This window comes from Narcine bancroftii, chromosome 3, assembly GCF_036971445.1.
Source record: "Narcine bancroftii isolate sNarBan1 chromosome 3, sNarBan1.hap1, whole genome shotgun sequence".
Classification (NCBI taxonomy): Eukaryota; Metazoa; Chordata; class Chondrichthyes; order Torpediniformes; family Narcinidae; genus Narcine; species Narcine bancroftii.
Window position 1 is genome coordinate 278,155,686 of NC_091471.1, and position 23,327 is coordinate 278,179,012.

At 38.5% G+C, this 23,327-nt stretch overlaps 2 protein-coding genes across 9 annotated transcripts in view; one reads left to right on the top strand and one right to left on the bottom strand.

The window, feature by feature from the left end:
- Positions 1-15,930, top strand: part of LOC138758829 (tumor necrosis factor receptor superfamily member 13B) — a 97,474-nt gene extending 81,544 nt beyond the window's left edge. The window contains exon 6 of the transcript XR_011354494.1: positions 14,129-15,930. The gene's annotated coding sequence lies outside the window, so the exon portion shown is untranslated. The remainder of the gene's footprint in view (positions 1-14,128) is intronic.
- usp22 (ubiquitin specific peptidase 22) overlaps positions 1-23,327 on the bottom strand; it is a 308,536-nt gene that overhangs the window by 12,237 nt on the left and 272,972 nt on the right. For 5 of the 8 annotated variants that reach the window (XM_069928251.1, XM_069928254.1, XM_069928253.1 and 2 more), the window contains 7 exons: positions 15,719-15,824; positions 10,970-11,131; positions 10,330-10,456; positions 9,417-9,508; positions 4,310-4,372; positions 3,522-3,611; positions 1,177-1,326 (listed from right to left, as the gene is read on the bottom strand). In XM_069928251.1, the coding sequence (XP_069784352.1) occupies positions 1,177-1,326; positions 3,522-3,611; positions 4,310-4,372; positions 9,417-9,508; positions 10,330-10,456; positions 10,970-11,131; positions 15,719-15,824 (790 nt within the window). Of the gene's footprint in view, positions 1-1,176; positions 1,327-3,521; positions 3,612-4,309; positions 4,373-9,416; positions 9,509-10,329; positions 10,457-10,969; positions 11,132-15,718; positions 15,825-23,327 lie in introns of those variants that run through there. The other 3 variants (XM_069928252.1, XM_069928255.1, XM_069928258.1) reach the window with 2 other exon arrangements.

Consider the following 23,327-nt stretch of genomic DNA (forward strand, 5'->3'; position numbering starts at 1 on the left):
CAGGCTTTTTTTTAAATGGAGAGAAATTTGAAAATTCTCAGATGAAAGGGGGTTCTTGTGAAAGTAAACTTGCAGGTTGAGTCAGTAGTGAAGAAGGCAAATGCAATGTTGGTGTTAATTTCAAGAGGAAGAGAATAACAGAAATATGATGTTGAGGCTTCATAAGGCACTGGTGAGACCTCACTTGCAACATTGTGAGCTGTTCTGGGCTCCTCATTTAAGAAAGGAGGAGCTGATGCCAGAGAAGGGCAGCACGGTTGGTGTAACGGTTAGCGTCAGTGATTGGGACCTGGGTCTAATCCCACACTTTCTGTAAGGAGTTGGTACTTTCTCAATGCCTGTGTGAGTTTTCCCTGGAGTCTCTGGTTTCCTCCCACTGTTCAAAGCATACTGGGGCTTGTAGATTAATTGGGTGCAATTGAGCAATATGGGCTGAAATGGCCTGTTACCATGCTGTATGTCTACATGTAGAAAAAAGGGTCACAAGGATGACACCAGGAATGAAAGGATTATCACTTGAGGGACTTTTGACAGCTCTTGGCCTGTATTCGTTTGAATTTAGGAGAATGTGGCAGAATCTCATAAAAAAAAAATCGAATGTTTAAATGGATGGCAGAGAAGATGTAGAAAGGCTGTTTTCCATGGTGGGCACAACTTAGGATTGAGGATGTCCCCTCAGAACAGAGAAACAGAGGAATTTCTCTAGCACAAGGTGGTGAATCTGTGGAATTTGTTGCCACAGGCAGTTGTGGAGGCTGTCGTTGGGTTTATTTAGGCATAGATTGCTAGGGTTAGCCAGGATACCAAAGAAAGGCTAGGTAGAGGGGCTGAGTGGGAAAATCGATCAGCATATGATTGATCGGCAGGGCAGACTCGATGAGTTTAATTTCTACTCGCCTGTCGTTGTCTTATGGTCATTCTTAAAGAAGCAAATGATTCAAACTCTAATTCAAGAGTGTTGTGAACTCTGGAATCAAGAGAAACAGATTCATACTTGGAAGGAAGGAAAATGTGTGAACATTGGAGATTTAACTCATTTTGTAGAAACTTGAATGTGTACAGTGTGCTTTCAAAGATAATCTAAAGCAGAAACTGCAACCCTGGAAAGATACTTTAGAGACCAGCTAGTCTTTTTCATGCTTTCTTCCAAAATTTATACTAGTCATTGGTACGCACCCTTCACTGTCTAGCACATCTTTTATGCTAGCCTTGGTGATAATTGCATCATCACATTTAAACCACTGGTCCTTGTGTTGTCGAATGAAGCTGGTATAGTGCCCACTTTCCAGTGTTCCCTGATGATTGACTACTGCAAACAGTGAGTACCTGAAGAAAGAGAAGGAGAGAACATTACTGGGATCAAGAGATATTCACAATGTTCAACAGCTTGTAGGAGGGATGTAGTTTCACTTTCATCCAAACCTGCTCATATTTTTCTGCTACTTTCACAGCATTTACACTGAATATTACTTTTACAATTTCCCATTGTCACACCTTTCTTTGCAGCTCCATTCCCAAATAAATGAAATGATAAAATAATGGGATTGCCCAAAGGTCTGCATCACCAGTTACATAAAATGGCAGGAGAGATGAACCCATGATGTAGTAAATTATTTCCCATTGCTGACACTTTACAGAAGGTGACCAGATGAACATGTAGTTTGGAAATATCCTCATTGTCTGCTTTAGTTACCACTTAAAGGCAATCCAGAAGATAGAGTCTTTAATATTTTCAAAAAGGTACAAGGGTGCTTAAGTAGTTAACTTTCAATAAAATAATTTTATAATTAATGGCGTATTTACTCCTTCTGTTGGAAATGGACCTAACCATAAAATACACATAATAAGGGGAAAGGCTCTGCCAGAGAAACAACTCTGTGCTGGATCCTGCTGTCTACCTTTTACAAGTTATATGCTGGAAAATAATGCAAAATTTGTGATACAGCCCTCAATGGAGACAATGAGTGAAGAAACTTGGTTGGAATGCATTGTACATTTACACAAAGCATGTACACATTGAACAGAAGATCATTATCATGAGTGAAAAGAAAATTAAATTATTTTGCAGAAGCTAGTAATTGAAGTGGTCATCAACGTGTAGTTGGGGAGCCAATTAGAAACATTTTTAACATATTTCTACAGTCATGTTGGAATATTTTGTGTAATTTCAGTATTCTCATCTGCAAAGCAATACAAATATTATGGCGTTCAAAAGAGAGTGACAAGGACTTCTTTATCGGGAAGGTGTGATTCCAATCTTTAGTAATAAAGGATTGTATAAATCAAGTAGAGCAAATAAACCATTACTGGACAATGAGCAAACCACTAGGGGGCTCTAATACACTATTCAATAGCATCAAGCATGGTTAAAATTGCAAAAAAAAATGTATATTATCATTATGGGGTGGCATGGTGGTTAGTGCAACATCTTTACAGCGCCAGCGCTCGGGACCAGACCGGGGTTTGAATCCCATGCTGTCTGTAAAGAGTTTGTACGTTGTCTCCATGGCTGTGTGGGTTTTCTCCGGGGGGGGGGGGGGAGTCCAGTTTCATCTCACCATTCAAAACATACCGGGGTGTAGATTAATGGCGTAAATTGGGCGGCACGGATGGATTCGTGGGCTGAAATGGCCTGTTACCGTGCTTTATGTCTAAATTTTTAAAAAAATTCATGGAGAAAGAACACTCCAAATTCCATGGGGGGAGCTGTTTTGGGTTCAAATGATATTCTACAAAAAGAGAGTTGAAAAGGAAATTGAATATCAGAGAAATCCTTGAAGTTTTTCCTCTCAAGGAAGATGGAGAACAAAATGTATTGAACTGAACACGTGTGGGTGAGAGAGCCATGGAAGCTTTATACTACTGAGTCTATGACATCCAGAGCAAGGCTCGTGAACAAAGCTTGCTCTAGATAATTAAATTATCAAGTCAGGCAGGTGGAAGGTATAGAATTTAGGTACTCAAAACAAATTGGTTAAATGTCCACGAAGAACAAACCAGATCCAAAATGAACAACTGTAGACAAATAATATAGAGCAAACTATTTTATTCTGTGTGCTTTAAGTAAGAACTAAATATCTGGCTAAGAATGTAACTAAGGATAAAGGAAAAAGACCAATGTTTAATCCTGTACTGAAATATAGGATAATAAAGATTCTTCCAAGGAGTTCAAACAGTAAATGTTAACTCCAGAATAATATCTAAAGGATTTTCTTTGTAATGAAATTTTATTGTGATTGGTCATTACCTTCAGATAAATTGGGTAGATTTATAACAGATATAGCTGGACTAGTGTCCAACTGTCTTCTCATTCTATGCTTTGGTTTTATAAGTCTGTCCCCTACAACTTGGAATGAAATTCTAACTGATTCTCATGAAACACACTCGCTTGCAGTTATTTAGAAATGTTTTACAATTTTAATGGTTGTTGGAGTGAGATGTTCCTTTTTCAGGAATCCCATAACACACTGACGAGTGAGACACTTTTTTATTGAACACATTTGGATAACAAAAAGACTCACTTGTGATTGGGTTGCTTGCCAGTTATGATGTCATGCCCACACATACACACAAGTTGCATCTCTCTCAGCCTGTGCTGTTCACATAGGACTCTGGAATGAACAAGTGCACTCACTAAGAACAGGCCTCTCCTTCCCACAACTACGCAGATTATCGCAACATACTCAGCAAGCCTTGTACATCGATGGTACCTCCAGATCAAATTCTGAGAACTGGCCTTGGCTCCATGGCTACACATGGTTATTTTTTGTATTTTTGTACACGAAAGGGGATTGATGGGTTTGGTTAGTATTGCGTTTTTAATGGGCAGTGAATTTTTAAACTGATTTCTAAATATAAGCAAATAAGTATAGGAGACTGAAAGAGTTACATTCTGTCTCTTGTGGTCAGATTATCAAATGGTGACTATATAATTAAAAAAGTAAAAGTCCTTAAAAACAACAACCATTTTAAAATTTCAAAAAGAAGCTTTCAATATTGTAAAACTCTGCAGTACCACCATTCCCCCACCCCCTCCTCGAAGTGTGTTGAAAATAGCTACCATAGTATCACTCCTACTTCAGAGTTATTAAACAAAGAAGCAGCCAGCTTGTCAGGTGATTTCCATTGTCATACCACCATTTGGAGCTCTTAACGACATTACAATATTCTGCACTCAAAAATGCAGACAACTTTGTGTGATTGATTTCCATCATGTACATACAGCGCATGTCCAAGCAACAGACTAAACAACACTGAAAGAATAATTTTTGTATTTGGCAAATGAAGAGTTAAAGCTACTTAAACTTACTTATTGTCATTGCTTAGACTATCCACAGGCTGTTGATACTGTCCATTCATCCTGCTCTCTTTACTATAAAAAGAAAAAAGTTACAGATAAAACACATTTTAACTTCCAGCATGTCTACTTATACACTCAATACGAACACTGCATTCCAAACTTGAAATATGATTCCTTAAGGACAAAGCTGGCCCTTAATGAAAACAACACTTTTTGGGATAATTTTTAATTGGGGCAAAGAAGGAACAAGCAACTACCCAGATTTGATGACAAACCTGATGCGCTCCCCCATAACAGCTTAAATTCCAATTATTGCTTGCAAACTGCACTGCCCACCCTCAACTGAATGGGATAATCCAAAGAGAACTTATTTTAATTATTTCTCATTTTATTTTCTTGTGGACAGCCATCTATGGAACCAAAATGTAAACAGGGAAAAACAGACAGGCAGTGCAACTAGATATTTATAACAGGAAATGATAAGAAACCTGACTTCTAACTCACCCCCCCCCCCCCCCCCCCCCCCCCAGGTAAACACCATTCTAAAATGGATATACACTGCCAATCCTTTGTAAATCAAAAAATACACTACATCCTCCTGGCAATAATAGTTCTTTTAAGCAAGTAGCTTGGAGATGAGAAATACTAGAGAGAACATCTAATCTAGTATTCTCTCAGATTTATTTGTTGTTCTTTCCCCTTTCCCCAATCCAAGTGTTGTCAATCTTCCTTCTGTTTGCACCTCAACAAACTTTAGCTCAGTCAGAGCTGGAAGCTGTGGTGTAACACATCAGAGAGAAGGAAATCGCTTGGATATTTTGTGCTAGATTATGGTCACAGCACAGCTAGCCTGTGAGCCTGGTGGTTAGCACAACACTACCAGCAAGCCAGGTTCGAATGTGGCATTGTCGGCAGGGAATTTGTATGTTCTCCCTATTGACCTGCGTGGGTTTTCCCTGAGTACTCTGGGTTCCTCCCATGTTCCAAAATATTCCAAAGGATGATAGGATAATTGGGCAGCATGAGTTTCATGGTCCGAAAAGCCTTCTACCATGCTATATCATTAAAATTAAAGACCAAATAAGTGATTCAAGACAAGATAAGGGAGGCACGGTTGGCATAGCGGTTAGTGCAATGCTGATACAGTGCCAGCGATCAAGAATGGGGTTTGAAACCCGCGTTGTCTGTAAAGACTTCTACGTTCTCCCTGCATCTATGTGGGTTTTCATTGGGGGCTCTCTGGTTTCCTCCAACCCTTCAAAATGTACCGTAATTTGTAGATTAATTGGGTGACACAGGCTCATGGGCCGAAAGGGCCTGTTACTGTGCTGCATGTCTAAAATTAAATTAAATTTAATTAGTGGCCAGGAACAGGGGAGTGTGACTAGGTGAGGCAAGTAAGGGGACCAATGTAGACACAGAGCAGGAGTCTCAGTCTTTGCAAATGTCCAATGGATTTGAGGTTCTTTCAGTTTGTTTGAATGAGAGTGAGTTCTAAAGGGCATACAAGTTCACGAACTATGATACCATGGAACAGGAAGCCAATAAATTAGGATGGGGAAACAATGTTTTGGTATAGACTCCATGGTCCATACAAATGGAATAGACAAAGGAGGTTTGTACTCTGCAACATAGAACAAGAGTCTAGATGGCAATGTTGTCTGCACAGTGCAATAGTTCAGAACATTTGCACAAGAAGGTAAAGGATCTGGCTTTCATGAATCATCCAGGTACCAGCAACACAAGGTTCTGCATAATCAGTGTGAGATAGGTATCAAATTAAGAAGTTAATAATCTCCATGTTGTTGCTTGGTAAAGGACAAATGAATTCAGGGAAATGAAAATCAGAATCAGAATTTATTGTCATGAACAAGTCATGAAATTTGGGGTTTTGCGGCAGCGTCCGAGAGCAAACATTCATTTTATAACCATCTTACAACGTTACTATATTAAAAAAATAAAAACAGTAGTGCTTGAAAAGTAAGGCAGCATCTTTGGTTCAATGATTATGAATGAATTTCATTCATATTTCATATTTTAATGAATGTGTGGCCAGTGTTGGCAAAATGGGTTCCAATTCACAGGTTGCTGACATCAGGACTGGAAAAAGGGGGAGCTGCATCACTGGGAAGGTGAATTATGCTGGTATCGGTGTGCTGGCAAGCCACTTAACTAGAGAACCAAAGACGAATTTAACATAACAAGTGGAGACAAGAGTTCAAAATTACAAAGGTGTAAATAAAAGGCAAGAGAAAAATGCGTTAACGTGGGATATGATAAACAGTGAAAGGAAGATCTAAGAGTAACTCAGTAAAAAAGGTGGCAGGTTACAAAACTAAAGAGACTGTACCTACACATACATCACTTGAAAAAGAGAAACAGAAATAACAACAAAATATGATCTTACAGCCATTACAGCAGGATGATATAGATCAGGACAAAAATATTGTTCTTTAGTGATTTATAGAAAGAAAGGATGCTAGGATAAGGGTGGACGAGTGGCTCTCAATTAATGACAATCTTAGCACAATTTAACATTTTAAATTGATTTAAAACACAGTAGGAACCATTGCAACCTATGCCGTCCATGAACCTACCAACCCTGTACATTTCCCAGAGCACCTGGGAAACCGTTACGCTAACTATGCTGCACATGCAATAGGAGGGGGACAACCGAAGTTAAGGAAAGCAGGATGTTTGGGTGGATTTGAGAAATCACAAAGGCAATTGGTCACCCTGGAACTAGTGTGCAGAATCCATCAAAGTAACCACATGGTAGGACAGATCATCAAGGAGGAAATAAGTTGAAGCTGATCAGAAAGAAAGAATCATCGTGGTGGGGGTTTTAATCGACAGATAGATTTGAAAAGCAAGATTGGCAGATTTTGTCTTGGTGAGAAGCTCACAAAATTTTTGGCTGAGATTTCTTTAGAACAGCACATTCCTGGAGTTGACCTGAACACAGACTATTCTAGATCTGGTATTATGAAATATTAGTGACCTCATAGTGAAAGAAGTTAGCCACAAATGTAACACAAGGATGAATAGTGGTGATATAGCACCATAAATATGTTGGCTAACTTTGTTGATGTTCTCAAATTGTGAGAAGATGCGGAGGCAATATTGAGATAGGATCAGGATAAAGTGAATGGGCAAAGATTGGGAAATGGAGACTAATGTGGGTTAATGTGAAATTTCCCATATTGACAGGAAAATTAAAATTTCATGTCATCCAAATGATGGGACATTGCAAAGCTCTGAGAAGCAAAATGATTTGGGTGATCTTGGCCAAGATTCTTAATTGCCTTGTATTCAGATTCTGCAAGTAACTAGAAAGTTCCTAGGGAATGAATGAATACAAAAGTAGCCAGATTATGCTTCAGTTATGATCCCACTATCTAGAGTAGATTCAATAATGCTGGTCTCCTTAAGGAAGAAAGCAAACATGTTAAAAGCTGTTCAGAGCATGTTTACAACAATAATATCTAGAATGAGATCTTATGAAGAAAATTAAACGTATTGCCGGAATTTAGAAAGTTGAGAGGAGATTCAAGATTCTTTTATTGTCATGTAATAAAACAGAAAATGCACATAATTTCCTTTAGTTTAAAGCAGGTAAAGATTCACCATTCGCAGACGTTGCCTGGGGCCCCTTACAGTCAGAGAATGAAAAGCAAGTGACAGCCAGAGTTAATGAATGTCCATGGATTCACCTCAAGCACTCCCAGTCTCTGCAGTCCCACAGCCTTCAGTCCAAAGTATTGGCAGCCCAAGCTCCAGATCCGAACTTCTGACATGATCAGGAAGCTCTCAGTGCCCTTGGCACCCTCTTTTTTCTCTGTTACGATACTTGGCACCCCTTCAGCCAATCTCAAGCCAGTCTCCAACAGCCCACAGCCTGGTGCATGTTCCTTGACCGCAGTTGCCAGCAGCCCACAGCCTGCATGGGTTTCTCGCCTCAAGTCACCAACAGCCAGCTGCCTGCGTGTTCTTCAGTCACTGCCTTGGTCACCGTCCCATGGGTCATCTCCTCTTTAAACATTAAATGGGGTGGGGGAGGGGGGGGGTTTGGTCTCCCCATTTTCTGGTTCCCTGCACCAATCCTATGGTTCTCTGGAGTCTGCAACCCCTTGAGGCTGCTGCCAAATGTTAGCGATGCCATCTTGTGCTGAGACCTCGCGGTCACAGGATTTTAAAATAAACTATCATCGGCTTCTTTAACAGGCTGTTTAAAGCCTGCATGGAGCCGTAAGCAATTGGAATGGGTGATGGAGCCCTTCAGAGGAGCGCTGTGGCTCCCCACTGGCACAGCTCTGGCAGCGCTGCCATTTTTCAATCCTGAGGAGCTTTGACAGGATTTTTTTTGTCAGGAGGAAACTGTCACTGTTTAAAAAGGTGGGCTGTCCATTTAAGATGATGTGAATTATTTTTGCTGGGGAGTCTTAAGTCCTTGGAACTTTTCCTCAAAGGGCCTTTAAATATTTTTAAAGGTGGGAAATGAAAGGTTATAGCAGGGTGATTGTACTGAGCAGTTGTTATTGCAATTATGATATTGATAATCGTATTAACAGGATTGAGGAGGAATGTGATTTATTTCTGGTACTAAAATGAATGTTTATACAAACACTGCTTCTACCCCAAACATTCACCGTACTGGAACATTCTGCATGATATTCCATTCTCCTTGAAGGAACACTTCATTTTGCCCCACTTTCTAATGGCTTTTATATGCCAAACTTTTGTCACCTAATCAGTTCTTCCTCAATGAAATAATTGACATAGCATCTTCTCACCCACTAAGAATGACACTATTGATGAAATAACTGCTCTATATCGTCTCAGATTTAGACCAAACTTTAAAGCAGGGCTCAGTCTGATCATTTCAGGTAGATGTAACCATCCAACAGCATTTTTCATCCCATTCAGACCACAGTCGTCACTGCTTAACATTCACCATTTATCTTGGTATGTATTGTGAGACATTTTTGTACACAACAATAGAGGTCCATTGGCTATGGAATGCTTTGTAAGTGAAAAGGACACATTTTAGTGAATGATTATTATTTTGCTGCTTCATTCGTTAAGATCTGATATGAAGTTCTGAATAGTACTATACCTAGAAGCCATGAATGGAGTCATGTCTAGCTCCAGTGGAAAAGAGACATATGTAGTGATCTTTCGCCGTAACTTGGCCGAGTGTTCAAACCGCTACAAGAGTGGAACAAGAGCAAATTTGTTTTCATTACCAGGAAAGAATCAAGATTTCAAATATACCCATCTATATCACCTTTATTCTAGTATTACTTTAATAAAAATGATACAAAGAATTCCAAGAACTGATTCTAATGATGTCAAATGCATTAACAAAAATATTTTTTTAAAGAAGCAAGACACTGGAAAGACTCAGCAGGTCAGGTGGCCTCCACGGTAGCATTAGTGGATACTGGGCGGGCATCTGCAATTAGCATAACAAGCTCACATCTAAACTAATTACATTATTCTTCACACTTGTGCAAGTGCAGATTAAGAGAAAAGCTGTCAGAACCCTGAGCAATCACTGCATTGCCTTTCATTTTCTAACGCTGAAGAGAAGCAGGATCTATTTGTAAAAATATTGTAATAGGCGATCAAGTTTGTCACTAAAAAGTCAGAACTTCTCCCTGCTCTGCATAATGCTACATACAAACTTTAATTACATTGAAAATACAGCACAATACAGGTCCTTCAACCCACGATGTGTTAATTTTCAGCCGATTGCTTATTCCTCTGGGAACAGATGACCTTAAACAATCAGGATTTTATCACTTCACTTGGCTTGTTTTCAGCATAGCCAGTATTTGAAAGCAATTTCTTTTTAAGCAGCTACACTTGCTATGTAGAGTACTTGATGAAGGACCTTATGCAAAATCAATGTCTATCAGATCAGATCATATAAAAGTGAATTATTATCATTCTCCTGCTAACTGTCGAGATCAACATCTACAGGCAAGAACTTACATTCGTGCAAGTTCTTTGAAGCTGCAACTTACTTTGAGATGAAAACAGGCCACTATGGGAAGTTTCTTCATTGTAAGCTGTTTTGTTGATTCTTGGTAACTATGGCAACCACTACATTTTATTTTGGCACTGCTTCCGAGATGCTCAGGTCTTGTAAACCTGGGGGCAGAATTCGGAAAAGAAAGGAATTTTTAAAAAAAGTCTTCTTGGGTCAGGGCAAAACTGATACGGCAGGATTTATTGTCCATCCACAACTGTCCCTTAAAGCTTGAGTTAATCAACAAGCAGGCTTGGATTAACACAGACCACATCCAGTAAGGATGGAACCTCCCTATCCTGAAGGGAATTAAGCATTCACTGTTTTACTGAAAGCAATTTTATCAGTGATTTTTCTAGCCAGCTCACAAATTACAAACATCTACTGAATTCATTTTTGTAACTTGCCATGATGATATTTAAACTCAAGGTACTGTATTTTCTACTCAACCCATGATCAGTAGGCCATCATAGTTAGCTTAAATAAGCTAAACGCTTGTTAGACCATAATCCAGGAACAAATCTCTGCACCAAATGCTTCATTATTATAAACCATGCCGATACATCAAAACTAAAGGTACAAGTTTCTACAACTGCAATGTTGAAAATGCAATGAGAGCCAATAACAGAAGGTACCTTCGTAGACAGTCTGTGAGTGTGGTGGTACCGGAGGACATATGGCTTTCTCCATTCACAACATTCCCATCAGACCCTGGACTTAAGGGCCAGAACGGCGTGGAGGACCCAGGCAAGTCTAGGCTAATATCCCAGAATGGATCTATTGTAGTGGAGACACCACTGAAATAAAAAAGGGAAATTATGGCACAGTCACAAAGGTGACTTCAGACAACAAAATCCAGCAAACACAGAAGTGAAACATAAAGAATATAGTATTTGACCAAATCAGTTGATGACCATTCATCTTCCACACAAGCTATGTGCCTAATCTCATGTACCGCCGCTGAATTTGATAGTATTTGGAATTCCAGCAGTATCTACTATAGATATAATGAAGATCTGGCCAGCTTGTGATACATTTCTACAACAGTCCACCTTGCAATATCTATTTACCTCAGTTATTTAAGTTGGTCCTTTATTTGTAGATTTATTAATTAGTGCTCAAGGTAATCATCTGGTTATTGCTGTGATTTGCGAATGAACATAACCAAAGAGTCAATTAAATTATGCCAGGTAGCAAACAATGCAAGGAAATGAACCATTTTTATGTATAACAGTAGAACATTGAGCAATATAGCACTGGGACATAGGAGCAGAAATAGGCTATATTCAGCCCATTGAGTCTGCCTGCCATTCAATCATGAGCTGACCCATTTTCTCAATCAGCCCCACTGCTTAGCATTTTCCCCATAAATGATGCCCTAGCTAATCAAGAACATATCAATTTCTATCTTAAATACACCCAATGACTGGCTGTGGTAACAAATTCCACAGATTTACCAACCTCTGCCTGAAGAAATTCCTCTATTTCTGCCTTTCAATCCTGAAGTTGTGTCCTCTTGTCCAAGACTCTCCCACAATGGGAAATAACCTTTCTACATCTACTCTGTCCATGCATTTCAATATTTGAAATCTTTCAATAAGATCCACCCTCATTCTCCTAAATTGCAATGAATGCAGGCCAAGAGCTGCCAAGTGCTCCTCATATGATAACCCCTTCATTCCCAGAATCATCCGTTAACATCCTTTGAGACCTCTCCAACATCAGTAATCTTTTCTTAAATAAGGAGGCCAAAACTCATTATCACATCCCTGCTCTTATATTCTATTCCCCTTGAAATGAATGCCAGCATTGCATTCACTACCGTCTCAACATGCAAGTTTTCTTTCAGGCTATCCTGCACGAGATCTCACAGGTTCCTTTGCATCTGAGTACAGTATTTTTAATTTCCTCTCAATTTAAAAAAAATATTTTTTTCTACCAGAGTGCATGACTGTATACTTCCTGAAATGATATTTAATTTTCCACTTCTTTCCTAATCTGTCCTGCAGCCTCCATGTTTCCTCGACACTACCTGTCCTCTACCTGCCTTCAGCAGACTTGGTCACAAAGCCATTCTTTCTATAATCCAAATCATTAATATACAACGGTTTTTAAACTGCTCCCTTAAACTCATATTCCACTTTAAGTAATTCCTAATAGGTGCTCTATGATTAGTAAGGGATTGCTTAAGTGGAAAGAAAACCATTGTTTTAATCAAACCTCACTGACTCGTTATGTGCACGGTTTCATAACTCCAAAGGAAATGGGACAATGACAATTTTTCTCAAGCAAAATATTTCAGTAACAATTGGGTCGAGAGTGTTGGTTCTCAACCCTCCCTTCCCACCACATACTACCTTAAGCAATCCCTTACTAATCACAGAGCACTGATGACATAGAGATTGCTTAAGATTGAACGTGAGTTTAAGGGGGCAGTTTGAAAACCACTGATTTACAACATAAAAGAACCAGCCCCAACACTGACCCCTGTGGAACACCACTGGCAGCCAATCAGAATATGACCCCTGTATTCCAACTATCTGATTCCTGCCAATCAGTCAATGCTCTACCCAAGCTAGTATGATTCCTGTTATACCATGGGCTTTTATCTTGTGAAGTAGCCTCAAGTGCGGCACCTGTCAAAGGCCTTCTGAAAATCCAAATGCACAATATCCACTACATCTCCTTTATCCAGCTAAGATTAATAAAAATAATTGATATTTTTCATTTATTTCTAATTACATCATGACTAAACTATTTCTTAGAAAAATATTTGTCCAAAGTTGACTGCAGATATTTTGATTTTTTTGTTCTCATTATACAATTTCCTGTAGCTAGAGATCGCTTTTTCTACATTGCTATGGACTTCAAGGCTTCTTTCCACGTTAGGATCGACTTTTAGATAAAAATCCTTGGCAGCTTCAACAAGTGCAATTCCTTCTTCAAGTTCTTTTATAGTGATTTCTTTAGCCATATTTTCAGCTGTTTCACCCTCTGTCTTCAGCTTCTTCAAATGCACATTTCTCATTGAGTGGAAGAAGATAATTTTCACTTCATTCTTCTATATGCGAATCAAGCAATTCTCACACATTTTCTGTATCCACATTGAATATGATGTTACTTCTAATAGCAGTTATCTCTTCAATTATTTTATATGTGGGATTGAAGCCAAGAAAATCATTTGAACAATGGGGCAAAAGATATTTTCAAACTGCTCGCATATTGCTGGAAGTAACCTCTTGCCACAAAAGTTTAATGTTTTCAATGGCCTGTTTTATATTGTATTTCTTCCAAAATTCTGTACATGAAATTCCATTTTCTCCTGATGTTGCTTGAAGTGCTTGTACAAATGCCCTTCGAAGATAATATGCTTTGAATGATGCAAGAATTCCTTGGTCCACCGGTTGCAATAATGATGTATTCAGTGGCCATTTTCATTCAAATCTTCCAATGAAGTAGAATGTCCTGGAGCATTTTCTAAGAGCAAGAGTGCTTTAAAACTAGATTATTATTCTTGCAATATTGTTGAACTATTGGGCAAAAATATGAAACAACCAGTCTTCAAAATGTTCTTTGGTTATCCATGCTTTTTTATTAGCACGCCAAATAACTGACTGCTTGTCCCTTTTAAAGTATGGGGATTCAGAGTATGGTACACTAGCATAGGCTTAGGTTTTAAGTCCCCTTCTGCATTGTCTCCTAATAAAATGGTAAGACAACCTTTTGAAGCTTTGTATCCTGGTTGTGATACTTAATCTTTTGCTAATAAAGTTTTTGTTGCCATTCTTTTCCAGAATAGGCCCGTTTCACCAACATTAAATATTTGCCTATGGACGAAAATGGCAGCGTTGCTACTGGTGCGGATCTGTGGGGAGTGAGGAGCAGAGATACAGCGCTCCCGCATGGTCCAACCACCCAGTTAACTGCTATCAGCTCCGCATATGCTTTGAATGGCTCGTTAAAGGAGCTGACTGTAGTTTTATTTAAAATCCTACAACCACAAGGTCTGTGCCCAAGATGGCGGCATCTATGATCAGCAACAGACATGAGGGGTTGCAGACTCCAGGGGAGTGGAGGACTGGCACAGGACACCATAAAATGGGGAGACCATCCCCCGTCTAAGAAGGAGAAGCAGAGGAGACAACCCACGGGGACGGTGACCATAACAGCAGGCCAGTGAGTGGGCTGAAAGACAATGCATGTGGTGGGCTGCTGGCGACTCGAGGCGAGGAACCCACAGAGGCTGTGGGCTGCTGGAGACTGCTGTTGGGGGCCAGACTGCAGACTGCTGGAGACTGGCTCAAAACTGGCCAAAGGGGTACCAGGTATCGGAACCAGGGTGCAAGGGGCTGCCGAAGACGCTAAGGGGGTTCCTGATCATGTCGGATGTCCGCATCTGGAGCTCTGGTTACCAATGGTTTGGACTGGACTCTGCGTGGCTGAGGAGGCTGCGGAAGCACTGGAGGCAAATCTACGGACACTCAGTTACTGGGGGGACTCTCTTTTGCTTCTCTCTCTCTGACTATAAGGGGTGTTTTAGGTAATTTCTGCTGATGGCAAATCTAGTCTGCCTTACGGCAGGCAAAAACAATTTCATGCAATATGACACTGTTTTATTACATGACAATAAATTGAAACTTGAATCTTGATTATTGGAGTATCAGGAGCCCATGATATATGCACCAAACAAAATACCAAATTAAACTAAATCTCTTCTGCCTGCACATGATTCACATCCCTCCATATTCATGTGACTATCTTTAATGCTACTGTTGTTGTATCTGCTTCTAGCACAACCTCTGGCAGCCTGTTCCTGACTCCTACCACTCTGTGTAAAAATAAACCTTGCTGCACACATCACTTTAAACTCCCGCCACTCCTCCCAACCTTCAAAAGTTTTATTTTCCTGGAGATTTCATTTATCTAATTGTGTATTAGGCCACATAAATAGAAGTTAAGTTTCACTTCATTATACAAAACAAATTGAGTGTGTTGATTAAAGACATCTTGAATGAAGACAAGTATCATATTAGACGACACATAGTCTGCACACCACTCTGTACATCGTGGAACATCAAAAGATGGGAGTTATATTTGCAACCTGTTTCAACAATCTTTGAAAACATAATATGATGATGTAAATAGAACCCAACAAAAATCTGGAATGGCTTGCAACCCCAATATTATTTTTGAGAAAATATTCATGAAAGATGAGAAAAACTAGCACTTTTATTTTTGACAAGTATAGCAATGCAATTTTGCTAACCTTCTCCAGTTATAACTGAAGAGGCGAACATCACCAGATATAGCTCCCTTTTCCCTCAGCTCCAGAGGGCAAAAACATGGCTTCAATTATAATCTAGAACAAAAAGCGATTCTCTTACTGGCAGACTTGGCAAGTGACATCAGACTGCAGTCCCCCAGTGAAGATTTGGTCAATAATGCAGTTACAGTGGTTTGGATTGCTGGCTTTCTTCCCATTGTCATCACCTACGATGAAATAAAAGGTGATCAATCTACTGAGAAAAACGGAAGAGTTGAATTTTAAAATTCAATTAGTCAAAAGTATTAAAAAATGTGCAAGATTATATCATTCATTAATCTTTTCAAATAGTATTGGCAAGAGGATGGCTGACGTTTACTGACCCCTCTGTTTGGAGAACAGTGATGATGCATTCAGGTTTAAACGTTAGAAGCTAACCCTATGGTCAGAAATTTTCCAAGTGAAATGTATTAAAATGAGTCTATAAATTGCCCTTTTTCACATTAAAGCAGGAAAGGCAATCCCTTTAATGCTTGTGAAAGCAGTAAGCAAAAAATGTCAATTGTAAGATTGTGGCTGTATACATTGAAATCGTGTACCATTGTTTCTCCACTATGAGATACAAGTTTTCATCCAGGCACTAACTCTATGAAAGATAACAAGCACCACTCTTCCAGCTACTGGTAAGTGTGGTACTGAATGAATGGAGCAGCAAAGAAAAGAGAGGGTGGTGTGGGTTGGTAAGAGGGTGGTCCCAGGACAGCCAGAGAAACCTATACAGGCTACTGCTTCCCCCTCCACCTCAGGCTCTGAAGAGTTGGTGCAGTTTCATAAATGCCTGCATTTGGGGGGAAACTCATCATTCTGCCAAATGCTCATGGGCACTCTGCCAGCTCCTGTAGTTTGAAAACACAGCTGAAGTCTTCTACAGAAATATAAACTTTGAATGAACTTCCAAATGCATCAGTGACATGATCTGAGCTGGCATCAGATTAGCAGCAGCCTGGAATGAGCATCAAACGAGACCTTAAGGACTAGGAGCAAAAATAGGCAATTCATTGAATCTGTCCCATCATTTAATCATGAGCTGATCCATTTTCCCCACTCAGCCCCACTGCCCAGCCTTCTCCCCATCACCTTTGATGCCCCGGCTAATCAAGAACCTATCAATCTTTCTTAAATACATCCAATGACCTGGCCTCCTCAACTGCCTGTGGCAACAAATTCCACAGATTTATCACTCTCAACCTGAAGACATTTTTATGCATTTCTGCTCTAAGCGGACGCTCTTCAGTCTTAAAGTTGTGCCCCCTGGTCCTCGTCTCTCCCACCGTGGGACACTACCTTTCTACATCGACTCTGTCCATGCCTTTCAACATTTGAAATGCTTTAATGAGATCCTTCCTCATTATCCTAAATTCCAATGAATACAGGCCAAGAGCTGTCAAATGCTTCTCATATGATAACCCTTTAATTCCTGGAATCATCCTTGTGAATCTCCTCTGCACTCTCTTCAAAGTTACCACATCCTTTCTTAAATGAGGAGCCCAAAACTGCTCACAATACTCCCAAAAAATCTAGGTGTCCTCATGCAGGTTGGCCTGAAGGTAAACTTGCATGTAGGTGGTTAAGAAGGCAAATACAATACTATAATGCCTCAACATCACATCAATTCCTCTTGAAATGAATGCCAGTATTGTATTTGCCTTCTTAACCACCAAGATGCAAGTTTACCTTCAGGCCAACCTGCATGAGGACACCTAGATCAATTTGCATCTGGATAGTTTCAATTTTCATCCCATTTAGAAAATAGTCTGCTTGTTTATTTTTTCTACCAAAGCGCATGACTGTACACTTTCTGACATATTATTCTATTGGTCACTTCCCTGCTCATTCTCCTAATCTGTCCAAGTCATTCTGCAGCTTCCATGTTTCCTCCACACTACCTACTCCTCCTCCTATCTTCATATTATCTGCAAGCTTGGCCACAAAGCCATTCATTCCATAATCCAAATAATTAGTACACAACATAGAAAGAAGCAATCCCAGCACCAACCCCTGTGGAACATCACTAGTGACTGGCAGCCAACCAGAATATGATCCTTGTATTCTGCCAATCAGCCAATACTCTCTTCATGCTTGAATGTTTCCTGCTTAACCGTGGGCTCTTATCTTGAAAAGTAGCCTCATGTGCTGCACCTTGTCAAAGGCCTTCTGAAAAACCAAATAGACAACATCCACTGCATCTCCCTTATCCAGCCTGCTTGTCACTTCTTCAAAGAATTCCAATAGATTTGTCAAACAAGATTTTCCCTTTATGAAGCCATTCTGGCTTTGACCTATCCTGCATGTGCCTCCAGGTACTCAAACCTCATCCTTGACAATCGACTTCCCAACCATTGATGTCAGACTTACAAGTCTATAATTTCCTTTCTGCTGCCTCATTTTCTTCCTGAATGTGGGATTTACTAGTCCTCCAAGACCATGCCAGATTCAAGTGATTCCTTAAAGGTCATTAGCAATGCCTCCACAATCTCCATTGCTACCTCTTTCAGGGTCCAAGCATACATTCCATCTGGTCCATCCACCATTTGACCATTCAGCTTTCTTTTCTTTATTTAAAAAAAAATTATTTTCATTTTTTAAAATAAATATACATAGTAAAATATTCTATATCACAATATATTAAACTTTTTCATACAAAAAAAACAAAGAAAAACCCTTCCCCATTCCTAAAAATATAAATCCACACATCGTCAGAGCTCACATTTATACTATACATAAAATAATTATGGGGAAGTCACGTCTCTTTATATTGTAACATCATCTGCTATTATCATTATTATAACTGGGCCCCTGTGTGGTCCACATCTGGCTGCCATATCTTGACAAATATACTTGTTTTTTTAGATTATATGCAATTTTCTCCATATACAACTATTCATCTCTGCAGTCCATCGTACTATGAGTAAGGGAGAGTTGGACTTCCAAGTAATTGCAATACACTTCCTAGCCGCTGTTAAAGCTACTGACAGAAGAAATTTGGAATTTACTTATTTCAATAAAATTACGCAAAAGATAAAGCTCCGGGGTCGTCTGCGTAGGCCACTCCTGTTATCCTTGTTAACATTTCCGCAATATCCTGCCAAAAGGGCCTCACCTTCACTCACGACCATGTAGCATGTAAAAAACATTGCTGTTTCAATCCCACATCTAAAACACATTTCTGATAGCTCAGATTTTGACCTATGTAGCTTCTGTGGTGTAAGATATAATTGGTGTAGGAAGTTATAGTGAACCAGTCCATATGTTGCATTTATAATTGATGTCATACTATCCAAACACCAATCAGACCAACAGATTTCTGATATTACAACACCCAAGTCTGACTCCCCTCTCTCTTGACCTCTGTAAACTTGGTTTTGCACTTTCATTCTGGAGAGCATGGTACATTTTTGTTATAAATTTGGGTGTATTTCCCCAGCCAGATCATTTGCTCCTTTCACTAATTTCAGGTGGGATCAACACTGGCCCCCATTTTTCTCTCAAGAATGATCTTAGCTGTTCAAATTGACTTTGCTCTGGAAGTCTTAAATTCATACCTAATTTCCTTTTTAAATATGATTTAAGTTGATAATATGCAAAAATTGTGTTATTTTGTACTTCATATTTCTCTTTCAATTATTCAGAAGTTAGAAAAAAGATCCTAAAAAACAATCTTTTATCCTCTGTATACCATTCCTGTACCAACTATCAAATAAAGAATTATTCAAAGTAAAAAGAGAAAGATTGTCTTATTTATTTAATTGAGAAATTTATTACTAATATGTATATAAAATAGCAAGACTCTATGGAGGGAAAAAAAGATTTATATAAATCTAAACAAGGGTGGGAAAAAGATTTAAATATACAAATTCAAGAAGAAATATGGTCAAGATTGTGTCACGAGAGTGTTATAAATATGATTAATGCCTGATATCAAATGGTTCAATGCAATTTTCTACATCAACTATACTATACTCCATTTAAATTAAATGGACTTAACTCCAATTAATCTGATAAATGTTTGCAATTTGGTCCTGTGTAAAAGTGGAAGAATTTGAGTATATTATTAGGACAAATTATGAAGCTAAAAATACAAAAAGATCTGAGAATATTTGTGCTTGGAACAAATATGAAGCAGATATTGTGATAAAGTATAGAGAAATGTTTTTGGGAGATAAATTTGGAAAGGTTTGTTAGAGTAGGTCACATACAAACTCTTTAAAACAGATCTTATTTGAAATACTGGAGCTCTGTTAATGCTAGACAGTGGCTTATTTCAGCTTTTGCAAGAGCTTTGAAGAGTGCTCAAGAGACTTCACTAATGGATTGTTGTTTACCAAAGGCAACAGATGAAAGAGATTGTTGGAGCCACATATTGTCTGCAGGAGAGCTTGCTGTTGTAAGGAGGGTCATGTGGTTTAGCAATTAGAGAGTGTCAAACAGGCTTTCTCCCAGTGTGTGTGAGAGAGAGAAAGAGAGAAGGAGAGATCACTTGACAGTGTCGGTCACCAGAGGTTGCTGGGACTGAAACAGGACAAGCTGGCAAGCTTTTGGAAGACAACCTGGTCGAAGCCCTTGTGGTTTATGCAAGAGGAGAGGATTGGCTGTCTAATGTTTCACATGGAATACGAGAAACAAAAAGAAAGATATCATCTGGAGAACCCTGAAGCGGCAGGTTTTGTCAGCAAGACACTGGAGTGAAGTTGTGGCTGCCCTGGAACAACAAATATTTTTCTAAAAACCGACAAGAACCTTCCTGAGCAGTAACCATTTACCTTTGGAGCACCAAAGTCTGGTGAACTTTATATATGTTAAATTCTGTGCACAGTATAAGAAATGCCTGCAACCAGTGAACTTGGAGGAATGAGAAGTGAGATTGGACTGTGAACCAAAGAACTTTTCTGAACTTACACACACATGCGCTTAGAATTAGAAGGGGATTAAGTTAGGTTAAGTAAGTATATGGAGTTAAGTTAAAGTGTGATTCTATTTTCATGTTTAAAGATAATTAAAAGCAACTTTTGTTTTAGTAACCATTTGTCTTGGTGAATACCTATTGCTGCTGGGTTCTGGGGTCCTCTGGGCTCGAAACAATATGAAATTGAAGTTGGATATAAATGAAAACAAAATTTTTGAGAATAGCAATAGAGGCAGCGAAGAAATGTATAGCAATTACATGGAAAACGGTGAATTTTGTATCAATAGATAGATGGAACATTGAAATGAACGACTGTATACCATTATAAAAAATCACTTATAGTTTTAAGAATCAGATCAGGAGTTTTTATAAGATCTGGGAACTGTATATGGATTTCGTGAATAAAAGTCCATCCATATCCTCCACATCACCCGCTCCTCTCAGTTAACAATTTAATAGTTAGAAAATAAAATAACTATGATAATATTAGCAAATGTATAGATTTAGGTGCTTTTCTTTCTTTCTTTTCTTTGGGGGTAGGAGGGATGGGTGAGAAAATAAATAAAATTTTTTGTATTATGTGTTATAAGATATCTTAATTGAGTTAATATTTGTATTGATGCAAATTATAAATAAAATTTTCAAAAAAAAAAAGAGAATGATCTTGGCTGGAGAAAAAAGAGGCAAGTTCTATTAGCTACATATTTCTGTTTTAGTTGATCAAAAGACATGAGTCCCCTCTGCATAGCAGTCTTCAATGTGTCTTATTCCCTTGTTATACCAGTTTAATATTCTGTTACCTATATTCTGTAGACAGCAACACATTGTTACATAATGCTCTTAATTATATCCCTGCTTTTTTCCCATTGACTTCTTGCCGTACTCTATCAATATGTAACAATATAGGATTATCCATATTTTTTGTTATTGACTTAACGCTCCACAGAAATAAAATCTTTCACTGGTCCCCTCTTTCATTGAGTATAATCGCATTTGAATCCAAGAGGAGGGGCTGCCTTCCTCAAAGAAAGATTAAAGAAATCTGGCTTGTACTGACAAATAATTATAAAGTCCAATAGCCTAAATCCTCCTACCTTATAATTCCACATTAATTTTTCCAGCAAAATTTTCAGCACCTTATTATTCCATAGGAACTGCCTAATAATTTAAAGAAAATTTTCAGCAAAGAAATAGGCTGAGATTGAAAAAGATATTGTAATCTTGGCATCACTTTCATTTTGACACAGTTAACCCTTCCAATCAAAGTAATTGGCAAATCTTTCCATTTCTGTAAATCCTTCTCTATATTCCTCAACGGGAATATAATTTGTACATATTTTTTAGGTCATTATCAATTATGATTCCTATGTATTTAATTCCATCTACTTTCCATATAAATTGATTTCCTTTTTGATTCTTTCATAATCAAAATTCATTAATGGCATTATCCCCATATTAATTTTAAAACCTGAAACTCTTCCAAATTTTTCTCGTATTGTTTGCAATTTCTCCACAGAGATTCAGCCAGATCAGATACATATAATTGCACATCATCAGCAAATAAGATGATTTTAGGTTCTTCTTGACCAACTTTAAATCCTTTAATATCCGGATTTCTCCTTATAATCTCTACCAGCCATTCAATTTCAAGAATGAAAAGCGCTGGGAACAGGGGACACCCCTGTCTACTCAATCTACTCAGAGGGAAAACCACTGACATTTGACAATTAGTTATGTGGTTTATGATAAAGAGTTTTAATCCTATTTATAAATATTCTACCTATTCCAAATTTCCCCAAAGTTTTAAGCAAGAAGAGCCATTCTAAGCACTCAAATGTCTTTTCTGCGTCGAGGGAAACTGTTATACTGGAATTTGATTTTGATTTAGTCATATGCATGAAATAACCTACCTAGACTATTTGAAGAATATCTTCCTTTAACAAATCCTTATCTGTATCTATCAATTTTGGTGAACATTCTCCCAGTCTATTAGCTAATGCCTTCTCCAATATCTTATAATCAGCATTCAAGAGTGAGATAGGTCGATATGAAGAGGTTTTTAATGGGTCCCTGTTATTTTTTGGTAACACTGTAATAATAGCTGTTGAAAAAGAGTCCGGGAGTGTTTGAGTCTCCACTGCCTGGCCTAGCAGTTTCATTATAAGATATATCAACAAAACCTTAAATTGTCTATGGAACTCGGGCAGGAACCCAACCTCCCCAGACTTATTAGCATGCAGTGTTCAGAGCCTTCTCAACTTCTTCCCTTGTGAAAGGGGCATCTAACAGACGGCTGTTCTCTCAGCTCTAGTTTTGGAAGCTCAATGTCCGCTAGGAGCTCATCCATCTCATTACCATCTCATAATAATTTTGATGTATATAGTTGTGTCTAGTATTGTCTAAAAATATCATTACTTTCTTTTTGGTTGTATGTTAAAATATTGGCTTGTTTTAATTGCATTTATCATCCTCGATGACTCCTCTGACTTCACTTGCCAGTACAAGACCTCATGTGCTTGTTCTCCTAATTCATATTTTTGCTTAGTTTTTAATTTTTTTTCCTATTTTATGTTTCTAATGTGTTTTATCTCAGAGTCTATATTTTCTTGTAAACTCGTCCTCTGATATTCCTTCTCCAGTTCTGTTATCTCTTTCTCCAAACCATCCAATTCTACATTATGTTCTCTTTTAAGATTTTTTGTATAAAAAGTAATTTGCCCTTTCAGATAAGCTTTAAGTGTATCCAATATCAAAAAGCTGTTATCAG